This window comes from Podarcis vaucheri (genome assembly GCF_965113315.1).
Source record: "Podarcis vaucheri genome assembly, chromosome: 17".
In the NCBI taxonomy this organism is placed as follows: domain Eukaryota; kingdom Metazoa; phylum Chordata; class Lepidosauria; order Squamata; family Lacertidae; genus Podarcis; species Podarcis vaucheri.
This window is the reverse complement of record NC_138755.1, coordinates 35,866,732-35,884,290: the sequence shown is the minus strand read 5'-3', so window position 1 is coordinate 35,884,290 and position 17,559 is coordinate 35,866,732. Positions and strand designations below refer to the sequence as shown.

The window sequence follows — 17,559 nt, the reverse complement described above, 5'->3', positions numbered from 1 at the left end:
AATTGCAATTGAAAATATAAAGAAAAACACGAAATAAGGGTATAATTTGCTGATGACTTTATTATCAAGAATGCACTATGCGGGAGACGTGGGGAAGTCCAATGGAAATTTGAAATAAGTTATTGAAATGGATGTTATTTTCTGTTCTTTTTTCTTTTCTTTTCTTTTATTCTGTCTTTTCTTATTTGTAATTTGGAAAAATGTAATAAAAATTATTATAAAAAAAAAAAAAGAACTTAATTCGTTCTGGAGGTCCATTCTTAACCTGAAACTGTTCTTAACCTGAAGCACCACTTTAGCTAATGGGGCCTCCTGCTGCCACTGCTGCACAATTTCTGTTCTCATCCTGAAGCAAAGTTCTTAACCTGAGGTACTATTTCTGGGTTAGCGGAGTCTGTAACCTGAAGCATCTGTAACCTGAAGCGTCTGTAACCCAAGGTACCACTGTAATTAGTTATTAATATACAGTCATACCTTGCATCCAGAACTCCTTGTGAGTTGAACGTTTTGGCTCCCTAACACAGCAAACCTGGAAGTGAGTGTTTGTGAACATTCTTTGGAAGCCAAACATCTGTTGGGAGCTCACCCCGTTGCGGGGATTCGAACCGCTGACCTTCTGATCGGCAAGTCCTAGGCTCTGTGTTTTAACCCACAGCACCACCCGGTCCCCCTTAAACAAGCTATAGCTTAGGGCCTCAAAAAAATTTAAAGGAAAAAAACCTGGATGTACATTTTCAGAATGTAAGATAAAAAACAAACAAATAAAATAAAACCCACATACTGCAGCAGTGTTTTGTGTTGTGTAGGCTCCTAATTTTTGTGCAAATGGCTTTAGATACCTATTAGGCCCATAAATTACCATATAGCATATATTCAACACAAAAAAACAGTGACAATTTGTTGTAGACAAAAGACAGCTGGACATATAAAGGGCCCCATTACCTTCAGTAGCTTAGGGCCTCATCAAACCTACCGTATTTTTTGCTCTATAAGACTCACTTTTTCCCTCCTAAAAAGTAAGGGGAAATGTGTGTGCGTCTTATGGAGCGAATGCAGGCTGCGCAGCTATCCCAGAAGCCAGAACAGCAAGAGGGATTGCTGCTTTCACTGCGCAGCGATCCCTCTTGCTGTTCTGGCTTCTGAGATTCAGAATATTTATTTTCTTGTTTTCCTCCTTCAAAAACTAGGTGCGTCTCGTGGTCTTGTGCGTCTTATAGAGCGAAAAATCCGGTAAATCCGGCCCTGCAGACATCCATTATTTAATCTGGTCTCCAACACATGGAGACTAGGCTCTAGCACAGCTACTGAAGAATTTAAGAGAAGCAGCTACGCTTTGCCAGCTCAGGGAATCAGGTCATGCAGCTCCTTTACTTACTGTATAAAGGGAGACAAAGAGAAGGACAGCAGTGGCAATCATTCTGCTTGGGAATCGAAAGTAAGGGTCCCATTGATACATCTTCCTCCTAATCCAGGATTTCTGAGTTGGCCTGTCAGTACACAAAATGCAGGTGTAGCCGGTGAGGAGGAGCAGAGGTGAACACACACACACACACACACACACACACACACACACACTGACAACACTGCTGTGTACCAGAAGTGGGAGGGACAAGGTTTGTGCTGGGCAGGGAAATTTGCAGGGTTGCTAGAATGGGTTCGCTGGTGTGTTCGGACCACACTGCCCACCATGGTCCCCTTGTTGGAGTTTGGTAAACTTACTGCAGAAATTAGTACCCTGGCAAGACTGCTGGTTGGAAGAGTAAGGAAAATGTATGGTTTATTACTCACGGCAAACAAAATGGTTGTATGTACAGTGGTACCTCGGTTTTCGAACGTCTCAGAAGTCAAACGTTTCGGTTTTCAAAAGCCGAAAACCCGGAAGTAACTGCTTCAGTTTTTGAACGCTTTTCGGAAGTCAAATGTGCTTCCGTATTGAGTTTTCCATAAGTAAATGCTTCCAGAAGTAGCCGCTTTGGTTTTTGAACATTTCGGAAGTCGAACGGTCTTCCGGAATGGATTACGTTCGGAAACCGAGGGACCGCTGTATTTGTTTTCCATGGGGCCAAGAAGAAAACATGCATGCTAGCTCATACTTATATTGAACTTGCAGAAGAAGCAGGAAGCAGTGTACTTTACCAACAAGCAGTTACTAAAAGGACACTCCTCAGTGAGGGGGAAGAGGCTTTCCTTTTTGTCTATCGCCACCCCCACCCCCGGTTTGCATAACGTATTTCAAGCATTGTAGCTTTACTCCCCAAACCTCTCTCTCTGTCTGTCTGGTACATGATCACTGCCAGGAAGCCAGAGGCACACAGCCACCCTGCTAACAAATCCTTACTGCATATACATTGTATGAACTGAGTGATGACTTAGAAGAGGCAAAAGGAGGATCGATAGCCTCCTCTGCCTTGCAGAATGTTCTGAATGCTAGTGGGAGTCCCTTTCCTCTCTTAGTGTCAGGCGACTTACTCAGCGACTCCTGGCTGGTTGCCAGGAATGTACAAAGACAAGGGAATGTTGGTGTGATGGCCTGGGATTCAGACTCGGAGGCTGAACCTGAGGAATCCCAGCCTGCACAGGAGTCCCCGCCTCCAGAACCAGCTGAGCTGGGGCTGGGGCTTGAGCCTGAAGGGTCCTCACCTGTGCTGGATCCTCAGGTGCAGGCACCAGCTGAGTCTGCTCTGGCCCCTGAGGTGATGGAGGACCCATTGCCTGCAGGTGCTCCACTCTCAGCCCCGTCATGGGAAGCTGAGGTTGCCTCTGGGTCCGGTAACCCTCCAGCCTCTCCTGAGCTGCAGAGGCTCAGGGCAGAGAGGCGGAGGGAACTAAGTTCCCGCAGGAGGAGTGCTCACCTCCAGGCCAGGAGAGCCAAGGCACCAGAGGATCGGGGCCGCCCTATGTCTCGGGGCAGATAAAAGCCAGCCAGCCCCAGTCCCAAGTTGCGGGAGCAACATTGTTGGTTGCTAGTTCCTGCCTGAATCCTGTCCTGCTTTCCTGCCTGAGCTCCTGACCCGCCTGGCTCCCTGCATGCATGCCTGTTCCTGACTTCACCCAACTCCCTGCCCTGTACCAAGCTTCAGCTACTACAGACTGCCTCCACATTGCACCTTTGACCATGGGCCAGACTTGGACCTCACCTCTCGGGTAACCCACGGGATCAGCAGAGTTTCTTACCATCCTCTTTCTATTCAATATTTACAGAGAGGCTATAGAACCCAGCCTCTTGAATAATGGCATTGTCCCGAGTGACTCTCCACCCCCTGTCTCTCCCACCTCCTCATTGGTCACTTCTATATGTGCTGCTATGTGTCCTCTGCTTTTGAGCTCTTTGCTCTCCTACTTTCAAGGCTCGCCGGGTTCTAGGAGGGGGGGGTCTGGAATGCTTTCTAAAGACACTGTGTCAACTGTTGCCCCCCCCATGGCTTCCTCCTCCTCCTCCTGTCCCATTATTTCCCAACTTTCCCCCTCACCTGCCTGTGAGCCGTAACTTCCCTCAAGCCCCTGTTGTAATTCTGAACTGTCTTCCTCTCCCTCCTCCCTGGAAGGGTCAGGGTGGGGAGGCAGTCTCCACCACTCCTCCTCTGCCCAGTCCCTGACACTTAGCAAAAGTTCAAACGCCCAGAGGAAGACTCTCATCCATATGTTTTTTCAGAGTGTGATCTAGGCCTTACTGGTGTCTCCTGTATAGGTACCGTATTTTTCGCCCTATAGGATGCACTTTTTCCCCTCCAAAAATGAAGGGGAAATGTGTGTGCGTCCTATGGGACGAATGCAGGCTTTCGCTGAAGCCTGGAGAGCGAGGGGGGTCGGTGCGCACCGACTCCTCTCACTCTCCAGGCTTCAGGAAGCTATCCGCAAGCCGTGGGAGAGCTGCGCGACTTTGCCTGCACCCAGAAGCCTGGGGGCGCTGAGCTCAGCACGCCCCAGGGTTCGGGCTTGTGGATAGCAGCCTGTTCTGGGGGCTGGGGTCAGGGGAAGCTCGGGCTTCCCCCGCCCCAGCCCCGCGCCTGGGGGGGAAATAATTTTTTTCCTTTATTTCCCCCCCAAAAAACTAGGTGCGCCCTATGGGCCTGTGCGCCCTATGGGGCGAAAAATACGGTAGATGGCAGATATAAGGGTAGCTGTAAGTCAGCAAACATAAATCTGAGAATGACGGATAGTGAGAGTGGCACGGGGAAACAATAGGTTTGAGCTTGTTTCTACCCAACTTTTCCTGCATTGCTTCTTCAGAGCATGTGGAACTGGCCCGTTATTGAAAAGCCATGGCAGCTCCTTCACTCAACTTCTTAATTTTTGAAGGAGTTTGATCAGTCCTTCCAGCTAGAGAGAAAGTTTGCTCAGATGGGGATTATCATCAAATCTGGCATGAACATTTTCCTTCAGTTCAAAAGGGGAAATGACCCCAAAACAGAACGATTCCTCACTCCGGTAGCGGTTTCCTCAGCAATTGCTGGACATACAGTATCTGATGCGTTTCCACAAAAGAAGTCTCCTCCTGGGTAGGAAGCAGAAGGAAAGAGTTATGTATGATTCCAAGAATTTCATTTAAGAGTTGTAAGGTAAAGGTAAAGGTAAAGGTACCCCTGCCCGAACGGGCCAGTCTTGACAGACTCTGGGGTTTGTGCGCCCATCTCACTCAAGAGGCCGGGGGCCAGCGCTGTCCGGAGACACTTCCGGGTCACGTGGCCAGCGTGACAAAGCTGCATCTGGCGAGCCAGCGCAGCACACGGAACGCCGTTTACCTTCCCGCTGGTAAGCGGTACCTATTTATCTACTTGCACCCGGGGGTGCTTTCGAACTGCTAGGTTGGCAGGCGCTGGGACCGAACAGCGGGAGCGCACCCCGCCGCGGGGATTCGAACCGCCGACCTTTCGATCGGCAAGCCCTAGGCGCTGAGGCTTTTACCCACAGCGCCACCCTAAGAGTTGTGGGATTCTGTAATTACAGATGTGCTATTCTTGGGCTGAATCCAATACAGCAGGTGTGCCAGAGCTCTGGTCCATCAAATGTTGCGAATCCTTAGCCACCATCCTTAGCCAGTGGCCATGTTCGCTGGGGCTTATGGGTATTGTAATTTAGCAATACCAATTATTATGTATTCAGTGGTCTTTGTTTGCCTGAACTTGAGTGTGGACTAAGGATTCTGAGTCCCTGTGTTCTGATTCGATGCACGATATCCAATCACAGAACATTTCAGGATTTGGGCCTCTGCCATTGGCCCTTAAACTCTGAGTTATGATTCGCAGCTTGTAAGTTTAGACAGCCAATCACGGTGGGAGTGGCCCAGACCTTCAGAAATGTATACAGTGGTACCTCGGGTTACAAACACCTTGGGTTACAAACACTTCGGGTTACAGACTCCACTAACCCAGAAGTAGTACCTCGGGTTAAGAAGTTTACCTCAGGCTGAGAACAGAAATCGCTTGCTGGCGGTGCGGTGGAAGCAGGAGGCCCCATTAGCTAAAGTGGTACCTCAGGTTAAGAATGGTTTCAGGTTAAGAACAGACCTCCGGAACGAATTAAGTTCGTAACCAGAGGTACCACTGTATAAGCTGTTGCTTTGCCCCTGTTGTCCAGTTCTGTTAGTTCAATAAAGGTTCTTGCTGTTATCACTGTGTCTTGCCTCGTGGGAACTCACCTACACCCTACCAATGGTCCCCATAGTTGTAATACATACATAGGAATGTTTAAGCCTATTTATTTGATGTGTTAATCTGTGTTTACTTTGGAGGGGGGGACCAAACTATGTGAGGACATCCTATGTCCACAGGGCAAGCACATAGGGCGCATCCCACCTGGCTTGTTGTGCAGGAACAGAGCAGGCACTGCAATATGTCCAGGGTGTTTTCTTGCTCAGAGCCCAAGAATCTGGCCCAAAAGAAGCAAAAGCCAGCCAAATGAGGATTCATCAGGATTCCACACTTTGCAAACAAGGAAGCAACAAATGGATCCACCTCCTTATAAGCGATAGCTACAAAATGGTGGTTTTTCAACAGCCGTTTTAGTTCACTGTGTAATTAGGAAGGCTGTGGAGAACTAAGAGACCACAGAGGGGTTTACGACTGGAGAGGTAGGGTTGGTGACACAGGATTTCAAGAGCTGACTGACAAGTCTTCCCAAAATATTTGGAACGTTACAGCTTTGCTCCTAAAAAACAGTCCAGATGGGTCCAGCACAGTAATCTTCACCAGAGGCCATTCTCTGTGTGCTTCATTGGAGGGAGGTGCGGAGGGTTGTGACACAAGGAGCAAGGCACCCCATCTGAGGAATGTTGCGTGGCGAGTTCCCGCCTCCCTCCTCCGAAATAAATAAAATTCGGGTTAGTGGGTCGAATTAGGCCACAACTTTACAAGGAAGTTGGGGCATGGGTGGAGCAACTCCGGCTTCTTGGGCTGCCAGCTGAGGCAAGCCTGCGAAGGAAAACCCCCAAGTAATTTCAGCTCTTTTTATTTAGCCTCAGAAATGGAAGCCTTTGCCGCCAGCTGCTGCCTACTGGGGTGAAACCCAGGAGCGACGAGACTGTGCGGCGGCGATCAGTGGCGTAGCGTGGGGGGTGCCAGGGGTGCCGGCCGCACTGGGCGCAACATGGGCGGGGGGCGCGCTCGCACTAGCAGCTCTCTGCCCCTACTAAAATCCACGGGTTAGGGAGCCCGCGCTCGCTCGGCTTGGCGAGGAGGTCGCAGAAGGGGGAGAGCGAAGCCTTCTGCTGCGGGCAAAAAAAGGAGAGGAAGCCGGGCGGGCGGGCGGGCGGGCTGGCTGGCGGGGGTCTGGCTGCGCCTGCTGCTGCCGTTGCCGCTGCTGCCGGGGCTTTGACAGCTTGGCGAAGCGGAGGGAGAGGAGCTTTATGGTAATTGCGTCTCTCTCTCCACTGTCCGCCTGGCTAGTGAGCCGAGCAAGGAGTCTGGCGAGGGGGCGGGAGGAGACTTTTCCACCTCGCCTGGTCAAAAAGGAGAGCGGAGTCTCCTCAGGGCGCCCTCAGGCAGGGCAGGGCAAGGCAAGCAGAGCGAGGAGGAGAGAGAGGGGAAGGGGGGGGAAGCAGCCAGGAAACGCTGCGGTGTGGAGGAGGAATCAATTAAGGAGAGAAAGCGAAAAGCCTTGGAGAAAGGGAAAAAAAGGAAAGAAAAGAGGCAGCTCCAGGAGAGCGCGGGGGAAAGAGAAGCCTCGCTGCTGCTGCTTGGGAGAGTAAATTACTGTACTTGCCTTGCCCCGGGTTAGGGGGCGCAAATTAATTGCCTTGCCCCGGGTGCTGATAACCCACGCTACGCCGCTGGCGGCGATCGCAGCTTTCGGACAGCAGGTCCAACGTGCAAGGCTAGCAAGGACTCCCGAACAGCCATGATCTAACGCCGAAAATCCTCAAGAAATCCAAAGAAAAAGGAATGACGCGGCTGATGATTCCCCAGGTATCGCAGGGGCTGAAGCCAGCCCCCACGAGTGTGGGGAAGGAGTGTGAAGCCCGCAACCCTACCTCCTCCCTAGCTCGGAAGTGGCTTTTTCTCCAAGGAAGCATGCCTGCGACCATCATTATCCATTTTTAAGATGCTAAGCTAAGATCTTTTTATTCACTCAGGCCTTTGGGGACTAAGCTGGCCTCCATGATGATGCTCATCTATTGGGGTGGGGCTAGGATTTGTCATTACAGTCGTAACTTGGAAGTCAAATAGCCTAGTTCTCGAACGTTTTGGCTCCTGAACGATCAAAACCCGGAAGTGACTATTCTGGTTTTTGAACACTGTTTTGGAAGCCGGACATCCGGTGGGGCTTCCGTGGTTTCCGATTGGCTGCAGGACCTTCCTGCAGCCAATCGGAAGCCGCGCTTTGGTTTTCAAATGTTTTGGAAGTCAAACAGACTTCAGGAATGGATTCCATTCGACTTCCAAGGTACGGCTGTATTATTATGATGTTATTGGATGAGCATTTTTGGTATTTTATATTATACCTTGTTTTAGTTTTCTTGTTTAGTGTTGTGTTTTTTTAGCTGTTGTGTTCTATCTTGTTAAGCCACTTTTGAGGCCTTCTTTGTAAAATAGACAAAAAAACTACTAACAAATGTCAATAATAATACAGTAGTACCTAAGGTTAAGAACTTAATTCGTTCCAGAAGTCCATTCTTAACCTGAAACTGTTCTTAACCTGAGGCGTGTTTTCGCTAATGGGGCCTCCTGCTGCCGCTAGCATGTGATTTCCATTCTTATCCTGGGGCAAAGTTCTTAACCTGGAGCAACCACTTCCTGCTTAACAGAGTTTGTAACCCAAAACATCTGTAACCTGAAGCGTCTGTAACCCGAGTTATGTAAAGGTAAAGGGACACCTGACCATTAGGTCCAGTCGTGACCGACTCTGGGGTTGCGGCGCTCATCTCGCCCGAGTTACCATTGTACTAATAATGCTGAATTTAAACAGAGAGCCCGAGTTACCATTGTACTAATAATGCTGAATTTAAACAGAGAATGGTCAAAATAAGCAAATGAAAAATGTAAAGCATTGATAGAGCTGTACTTATTTCATGGCACAGTTAACTGCCATTTTTAGCAATGTACAGAATTCAGAAGGCAGGAGAAATGTTTTTGTTTTCAAAATAATTACAATAGGAAAATGTGATTATCACAAAATACTCACATTTACGGAGTCACGCCGACAACGGACTATTATGGCTTTCACAAAAATGCGAACAAATTGGCCTAGAAGGAAAAGATAGCACAGCAAGGAAGGCCAGCCCTTTATGAGGTTGTCATATTCACCCAAAAACTAGGCAAAAAAAAAAGCAGAATTACCAAAGGCAAACATTACACCACCTGTCATATACCCTGAAAGCTCAGCTTAAGTTATTAAGCCTGTCTTGTCCTGAAGGGCAGAATCAAGATCATAACTAAGATCAACGCACTCTGCCATTTGGGTTGACTTCCTAAATACTGGAGCGTGTGTGTGTGTGTGTGTGTGTGTGTGTGTGGCTTTATTGGCTGAGGGAGCCGATGTTTGTCCGCAGACAGCTTCCGGGTCATGTGGCCAGCATGACTAAGCCGCTTCTGGTGAACCAGAGCAGCACACGGAAATACTGTTTACCTTCCCGCCGGAGTGGTACCTATTTATCTACTTGCACTTTGTGCTTTTAAATTGCTAGGTTGGCAGGAGCAGGGACCAAACAATGGGAGCTCACTCCCTCGCATCGATTCAAACCGCAATCGAAACTTAAAGTGGGATAATAATGATTGTCTGCATGCGCACATACAAATAAATATACTGAAAGGTAATGAGGGGAGGTTGCCCAGAGTTGTTGACCTTTTTCAGGGGGGTGCCAATAATTGTTTAGCTTTTACGGGGGACTGCATGACATACGCTTCCTATCGCACGTGACTCAGAAACAACCAATAGTCTCAACGCTCGCCGACAGCATCCAATCAGCATTCACCCTTGACACAGCCACACATCACACGCACTAACACCTCTAACTATCTCCTGCTCACGGCATCAACCAATTCCGAGCACAATCGAGTACGTTTCTGAGCACAATTCAAAGTGTTGGTGCTGACCTTTAAAGCCCTAAATGGCTTTGGTCCAGTATAACTGAAGAAGTGTCTCCACCTCCATCATTCTGCCCGGACACTGAGGTCCGGCGCCGAGGGCCTTCTGGCGGTTCCCTCGCTGCAAGAAGCCAAGTTACAGGGAACCAGGCAGAGGGCCTTCTCGGTAGTGGCACCTGCCCTGTGGAACACCCTCCCATCAGATGTCAAAGAGATAAACAACTACCTAGCATTCAGAAGACATCTGAAGGCAGCCCTGTTCAGGGTAGTTTTTAATGTGTGACATTTTAGTGTATTTTTGGTCTTTGTTGGAAGCCGCCCAGAGTGGCTGGGGAAACCCCGTCAGATGGGCGGGGTACAAATAAATTATTATTATTATTATTATTATTATTATTATTATTATTATTATTATTGCCAAAATGGTATTAGGGAGAAAGAAGGAGGAGATAGGAGCGTGCACAGGAAAGCCACAATGCTTGCAGAAGTGTAAGTTGCTATGGAGGACGTTTTAAGGGGGCAACCCACCAGGCCCAATACGAACTGAGTATTTTCAGTAGCCATGAGGTCAGGAGGAGCAGAAATGGAATGGCGTGTACTAGAGGAAAGCAGGGCTGGAACCCTGACAAGCAGAGCACACTGCAACATTTCGTTGTAGATGCCCCTTGTAGGTCTTGTACAGTGAGCCAGTCCCAAATTAAAACCATGCCCCCTTCTGCCTATTTCACAGCCATGTATCCTATATAAAAAAGGGACGTGGGTGGCGCTGTGGGTTAAACCACAGAGCCTAGGACTTGCCGATCACAAGGTCGGCAGTTAAATCCCCGTGATGGGGTGAGCTCCCGTTGCTCGGTCCCTGCTCCTGCCAACCTAGCAGTTCGAAAGCACGTCAAAGTGCAAGTAGATAAATAGGTACCACTCTGGCGGGAAGGTATACAGCGTTTCCGTGCACTGCTCTGGTTCGCCAGAAGCAGCTTAGTCATGCTGGCCACATGACCCAGAAGCTGTACGCCAGCTCCCTCGGCCAATAAAATGAGATGAGCGCCGCAACCCCAGAGTCGGTCACGACTGAACCTAATGGTCAGGGGTCCCTTTACCTTTATCCTTTCTAAACCAACAGCTAAGTCTTTTGTCAAGTATCTTCAGTCTAGGAATCAATGGCCCCAGGCTTACTGGATTTTGTGCTTCATCTACTGCCAAGAGGGCAGACATGGGCCTTGATTTCTGAATTATTTTCAGGCAGGGCTGCAGTTCAGCAGCAAAACCACATGGCTTGGATGCAAAAGCTCCCTGGTAGCTCCAGAGAAGCCTGAGAAAACTCGGAGGGCCATAAGCATTTCCATTCCTTCTCAGTGACTTCAGGGCAGGGTGTCCTCTGTTGAAAGCCTTCTAAGTTTTGGCCCTGCTTTCTTGTGCCCTGTCCATGGTTCTGAAGACCTGAATCGTGTCTCCATTCTTCTTCCTTCCCAAAAGTTTTGGAGGCATCTAATTCCTGGACTGAAGGAATCATCCATGGCGCTTGTCCTCTCACACACAGTGGTGGTTCTTTCACAGGCCTTAGATTTCTACCACAGCTTTCCTCTGTAGGCGGAAAGGCCATGTACACAGATCGCAGGTGGCTCTGTGGCAGCCTGTGTGCTAGGGCAGAGATGCCCTCACCACACAGCAGTGTCACTAAGCTGATCTGGGTGAGGGAGTAGCAAGGTGAGGGCTCTACAGCTGCCCCAGCAGGACAACTGTTTTGACTCTACTGGTACACCTGTGCAGCCCCAGCCTCACTGCTGTCTTGTCCTGACCAATCCCCATCCAGGCAGTACCGTATTTTTAGCTCTATAACACGCACCTGACCATAACACGCACATAGTTTTTAGAGGAGGAAAAGAAGAAAAAAAATATTCTAAACGAAACAGTGGATGTATGATTTTTGTGGTTCATGCTGTGGCCACAGACATGTGATCTGACAGTGAGTTTGGGGTAGCCCAGTGCAAAAATCCTGAGGATCCATGTGGATCCATGCTTTGTAACCACGTTTTTGCACCACTGTGGCCCCAGGCAACAGTGGGTGCGTGATTTTTTTGGTGCAAGCTGTAGCCATGGACATGCTATGTGATCTGATGGTGAATTTGGGGTGACCCAGTGCAAAAATCCTGAGGATCTATGTGGATCCGTGCTTTGTAACCAGGCTCTCTGTCCCTCTCTTCTCCCCACTCAGTGGCTCTTCTCCCGCTTTGCTGTTTCAAAGCGAGCCACGGAGGAGGGAAGGAAGGGGAACCATGGATCCTCTGCTCACGACTGCAGCAGATCCCCCCGCCACCCGTAGGCATTCCCTCCATAACACACACAGACATTTCCCCTTACTTTCTAGGAGGAAAAAAGTGAGTGTTATGGGGCAAAAAATATGGTAATAATAATAATACCGTATTTTTCGCTCTATAAGACGCACCCAATCATAGGACGCACGTTGTTTTAGAGGGGGAGAAGAAGAAAATAAATTCTCTCCCTCTCTGCACAGTGCCCCTTCAGCAAAGTGGCAGGAGAAACGGAGCTCCTTCCATTTCTCCTCCCGCTTCGCCGAAGGGGCACTGCACAGGGAGGGAAAGCTGCGCAGCGCCTCTCCAGCAAAGCGAAGCCAGGAGAGCAAGAGGGGTCGGTGCGAACCGACCCCTCTTGCTCTTCTGGCTTCAGCGAAAGCAACGCGAAGCCTCCGGAGCGCAGCGAGAGCACCCAATGCACTCCGGGGGCTTCGCATTGCTTTCGCTGAAGCCTGCATTCACTCCATAAGACTCACACACATTTCCCCTTACTTTTTAGGAGGGAAAAAGTGTGTCTTTTAGAACGAAAAATACAGTAATTTATTTATACTCTGCCCATCTGGCTGGGTTTCCCCAGCCACTCTGGGCAGCTTCCAGCAAAATATAAAAAATAATAAAATCTCAAACATTAAAAACTTCCCTAAACAGAGCTGCCTTCGGATGTGTCAGGGAACTGACATCGGAGCAGGGGGGGGAGGCGAGTCTTCCAGACTCTGCAGGAGAGGGAATGAGTAAGGGTAGAGAGAGAACGTCATCTGGGGAAGAACGTCCAGGTGATACCAGGAAGAAGGGAGAGGGAGAAAGCATCTCGGAGGAGAGGCTCCGAGACTCTGGCAGTGAAGTCAGTGAGGAGGGTGGAGGGGCACCACTAGGCACGCCCACTCTGCGCAGAAGGGTTACGCGCAGAGAGGCGAGGCGAAGGTTGTCCGTCAAGGAATTCTTATGCTGGAGGAAATTTAGGAGACACCCACTCACGGATTCTGCTAGCGACTGAGCAGCAGTCAGGGAAAGACACAACCACCCCTAAGCAGTTTGGAACAGCTAGAGGTTTACACACAAGCAACCCCAATTCCCGTGACAGGATGTCTTCTAAAAGCCAGACAGTTGTTTCTTTCCTTAACATCTGATGGTAATAATAATAATAATAATAATAATAATAATAATAATAATAATAATAAATTTATTTATATCCCGCCCTCCCCAGCCGAAGCTGGGCTCAGGGCGGCTAACAACAATCAAAATAGTTCAACATTCTAAAACATTCATTATAAAATTAATTAAATCAAACTAAAATCAAATTAATGGCAACCATCAAGCAAAATTTTGTGCAGATTGCCAGAGGAGGGGGTCAGGCTGCGCCCTGACAAAAGGCCTGGTGGAACAGCTCTGTCTTGCAGGCCCTGCGGGTAGGATGCCACTACCGAGAAGGCCCTCTGCCTGGTTCCCTGGAGCATCACTTCTCACAGTGAGGGAACCGCCAGAAGGCCCTTGGAGCTGGACCTCAGTCTGAACAATGGCGGTGGAGATGCTCCTTCAGGTATACTGGGCTTTAAAGGTCAGCACCAACACTTCAGCGATGCTAATTTTGGGATGGAAGCTCCACAGCGTCATGCTGGCCACTGCAGAGGAGGCTCCCCCATTCAGGCTCTGACCCCAGCAGGTAGACAGATAAGAGAGATGAGCACTTACGTTGTTGTCAGGGCACAAGAAATAGTCTACCACCGAGATGAACATCCTTTAAAAAAAAAAACACTGGAGTTACAGGGATCCTAAGATGCTGTCTGTAGTCAAAATATATGTACTGTTTCTTCAGCCAAACGTCTGAGGCAAACTCCCATCTACCACAGTCCTCATATTGGATTCGCATGAATCCAGAATACAGAAAGTACCGTATTTTTTGCTCCATAGGAGGGGGGAAACAGGGGGGGGATTCTCCCCCCTCTGCTCAGCGCCCCTTTAGCGAAGAGGCAGGAGAAACGGAGCCCCTTCCATTTCTCCTCCCGCTTCGCTGAAGGGGCGCTGCGCAGAGAGGGAAAACTGTGCAGCGCCTCTCCAGCGAAGTGAAGCCAGGAGAGCAAGAGGGGTCGGTGTGCACTGACCCCTCTCACTCTCCAGGTGGCTATCCGCAAGCCTTTGGAGCGCAGCGGGAACTCCTGCTGTGCTCTGAAGGCGTGTGGATAGCTGCCTGAAGCCTCCGGAGCTCAGCGGGAGTTCCTTGCACTCCAGGGGCTTCAGGCGGCTTCAGCGAAAGCAACGCGAAGCCTCCGGAGGACGGGGAGAGCTCCCCCTCTGCGCTTTGGAGGCTTCGCGTTCCTATCGCTGAAGCCAAGGAGCCTACATTCGCTCCATAAGATGCACACACATTTCCCCTTAATTTTTGGAGGGGAAAAAGTGCATCTTATAGAGCAAAAAATACGGTATGCTGTCTATGTTTTACAAGGAAGGTCTTCACCAACGATGCGAAATTCACAAAATTAGGGACTGAGTAAAACTCCCCAGCCAGAACAGACTGGTTGAGGGGGGGAGGCAGCGTTACTGACAAAATTAACATACAAAAAGTAAAGTTGTAAGCAGGCGGCAGAGCATGAGACTCTTAATCTCAGGGTTGTGGGTGCGAGCCCCACGTTGGGCAAAAGATTCCTGCATTGCAAGGGGGTTGGACTAGATGACCGCATGGTCCCTTCCAACTCTACAGTTCTATATTCCTATGATTCTATAACCAGCTGAACAAGTTGGTTGCAAGATGAGCTTTGTTTACCCTACCATTGCCGACCATTGAGCCATGGTGGATGCAGCTGATGGGAGCTGAGTCCAACGATGTCTAGAGTCCACCATGATGGCTATCCCTGATCTAGACAATATTAGGAACCCTGGATCATTTAAATCTATTTGCTCTCTTATGATTAAATGGGCACAAGATGTAGGTCACAATATTATGATGGAAGATTGGGAAAAATTATGGAAAACTGACTTAAAATTTACAGATTGTTCCCAATTGAAGGAGAATTACATGAAGATGATGTACAGATGGTACACAACACCAGTGCAGTTAGGGGAAATGTACAAAACTAGTTCAAATATATGTTGGAAGTGTAAGGAAAAGGAGGGGACATTTTATCATATGTGGTGGGATTGTAAGGTAATTAAAAAATTTTGGGAAATGATATACAACGAATTGAAGAAAATGTTCCATTTAACATTTGTTTAAAAACCTGAAGCATTTTTATTAGGGATTGTAGGGAAAGATCTGCCAAAAAGCTGAAAAACATCTTCATGTACGCGACAACAGCCGCAAGAGTTCTAATAGCACAAGGATGGAAGACTGAAGAAACCCCAACTAAAGAATCATGGCAAGAAAAATTGATGGACTATACAGAACTGGCAAAACTGACATACAAGCTACGGGGCAAGGATAACTGTGACTTTAAAGAAGAATGGGAATCCTTTACAAAGTATTTGAAGACGCAACAAAGTGAACTGGACTCCTTGGCTGGTTTTGAATAAACATTCACAAACTTTTTATTGATAATAATCAGCTAAATAGTTTGAGGATCTATACAACTGGGTAACATGCAGAAAACAGCATTTTTAGAGAAATCAAAGACTGGAACTGAGGGAAGTCAGGGGTGGGGGCGGGTGGGTTTTGTGGGGGGGAGGAAAAATGGGGGGAAAACAAGGATGATATGTTTTTGGATAATATGTTTTGTTTTAATTTTGGATAAAGTTATTTTTTTAAAAAAAATCTACTTGCTCTGTAGCAATGTTCATCGCAAGCTTCCACAAATGCCCTTCACAAGGTCCTCTAATGGCTAGTTGTCTCTCACCCAACATCCCCAGCAATAGCACTCAGACAAGTATATCTGATATAAGACTCTGCTCACCAAGCTGCAGTGTAAAGGAATCCCAGTATAGCTCCGGTAATCGCGTAACTTGTTGAAAGGCAGGCAAAGAAGGGGTACATAGAGATGCCCACTTCGACGGCATGGATTAGAACCACAAAAACTGCAGAAAGATAGGGTCATTTTAGAAACCATAGTTACTCCAAATGGAGATCTAGCATTTCTCACAGCTACTCTCAGTCACTTGGGGGGGATACCCTAAGCACTGATAAAAGCTGGACCACTTTCAAGGATGTATTCTCACAGTTGCTAGGTTGGAGGAATATTTAGGATGGCTGTGAATGGGAGTCTGATGCATTTACTGTGTCTTAGGAGTCAGACTTGGCCTTGAGATGCCTGAAATATGAAGACAGTGAAATATAAGGGAAATATAGCTTTCCCAGTCCCTACATTCCACTTGAATTGTCAGTGGAGCTGAGCTGAGGCAGAAGGAAATCAGCAGGTAGAGGAGAGAGTGCTTAACTCTTCCACACAGCCAATTCCACCCCCACCCCCAATTATTTTTTAAGATCCCTAGTCCCCATAAACAGAGCTCTAAACCTGGAAGAGAGATCAGCATGAAAGAAAAATGATCTTGGTGGAAGGAGGAAGTCAGCAAGAAGAATTTGGCATATGCAAGAGAGGTTAAAAACACCTCACCTCATCTGCCAATCTTCCCTCTTCATTCCACTTATGTTAACAAATGCAAGGCTGAGATCGGAATCCTGAATACAAAACTGAACTCACAGATGAGCCCCAAAGCTCAGGTTCTGGCTAGAATCAGGGCAATGAGCAGATTAGTATGGATAAACTGAAAAACGTCAGAGGCTCACGGTATTGTTCCGCCCCCAGGCCTCCCTGTTGCTTCTTTGCCACGTGTTTTACCTTTAGCCCACCTTGGAAATAACGAAATGAAGTGGTCTGAGGTAAACAGGTACATCACTTTATCAGCAATAATTCCAAATGCAAATCCAAGTGACCATCGGTTGCTGAAGGCAAGGATATCAAAGGGTCTGTGTGGTGTGGAAAGAAGAAAAGAAGAAATAATTCTTAGGATTCTGGGAAGCAACTGGGAAGCCATTACAGAGCTGAAAACTTATGTGCTGCAGCTCCCGCTTTCAAAGACTCATAAAACTTAGGTGTGAAATCAACCACCCATCAACTTCAGCTTAGAGAAAGATAACAGCGTGACTGTTCAGTTCACCATCTTGTGACAGTTTGGTTGGTCCTAATACATAAAAGTATTGCCTGATTTGGAGAGAGCTTTGCCTGATTTGGAGAGTGCTTTAAATGTATGTTGTGGTTGTGACCTATGAAAAACTCCATCTCTGCATCATGTGGGCAACCCGATCATGGTCTTATAGGATCTTTCACAGGAGACCTTGAACCAGGGAGAAAAAAATCTGTGCCCTTGCACCTCAAGTCTGCAACAAGCAGGAATAAAATACAGTGGTACCTCAGGTTAAGTACTTAATTTGTTCTAGAGGTCTGTTCTTAACCTGAAACAGTTCTTAACCTGAAGCACCACTTTAGCTAATGGGGCCTCCCGCTGCTGCTGCTGCGCCGCCGCTGCACGATTTCTGTTCTCATCCTGAAGCAAAGTTCTTAACCCGAGGTACTGTTTCTGGGTTAGCGGAGTCTGTAACCTGAAGCGTATGTAACCTGAAGTACCACTGTAGTGCTAACATGGAAGATCTTCCTTGCCTGATACAAGAGGAGACTGCTCTGTTCCGGTGCAAGGACAGTGACTTATCCTTTTTTTTAATCCCAGATATAAATACTTGAATTTATGCCTCCCTCAAGACAGATTCAGAAAGGCGACCTGCTTTCATGAAGGAATGCCATTTGTTG

The 17,559-nt window shown here is 48.1% G+C and overlaps 1 protein-coding gene across 3 annotated transcripts in view; it reads right to left on the bottom strand.

Annotated features, from left to right (window-relative positions):
• The window catches only part of LOC309521836 (stimulated by retinoic acid gene 6 protein-like), a 61,359-nt gene that overhangs the window by 21,490 nt on the left and 22,310 nt on the right, over positions 1-17,559 (bottom strand). For all 3 annotated transcript variants that reach the window (XM_082204866.1, XM_082204864.1, XM_082204865.1), the window contains exons 4-9: positions 16,594-16,721; positions 15,712-15,832; positions 13,520-13,565; positions 8,620-8,748; positions 4,425-4,495; positions 1,376-1,487 (exon numbers count right to left, since the gene is read on the bottom strand). In XM_082204866.1, coding sequence (XP_082060992.1) covers positions 1,376-1,487; positions 4,425-4,495; positions 8,620-8,748; positions 13,520-13,565; positions 15,712-15,832; positions 16,594-16,721 — 607 coding nt within the window. The remainder of the gene's footprint in view (positions 1-1,375; positions 1,488-4,424; positions 4,496-8,619; positions 8,749-13,519; positions 13,566-15,711; positions 15,833-16,593; positions 16,722-17,559) is intronic.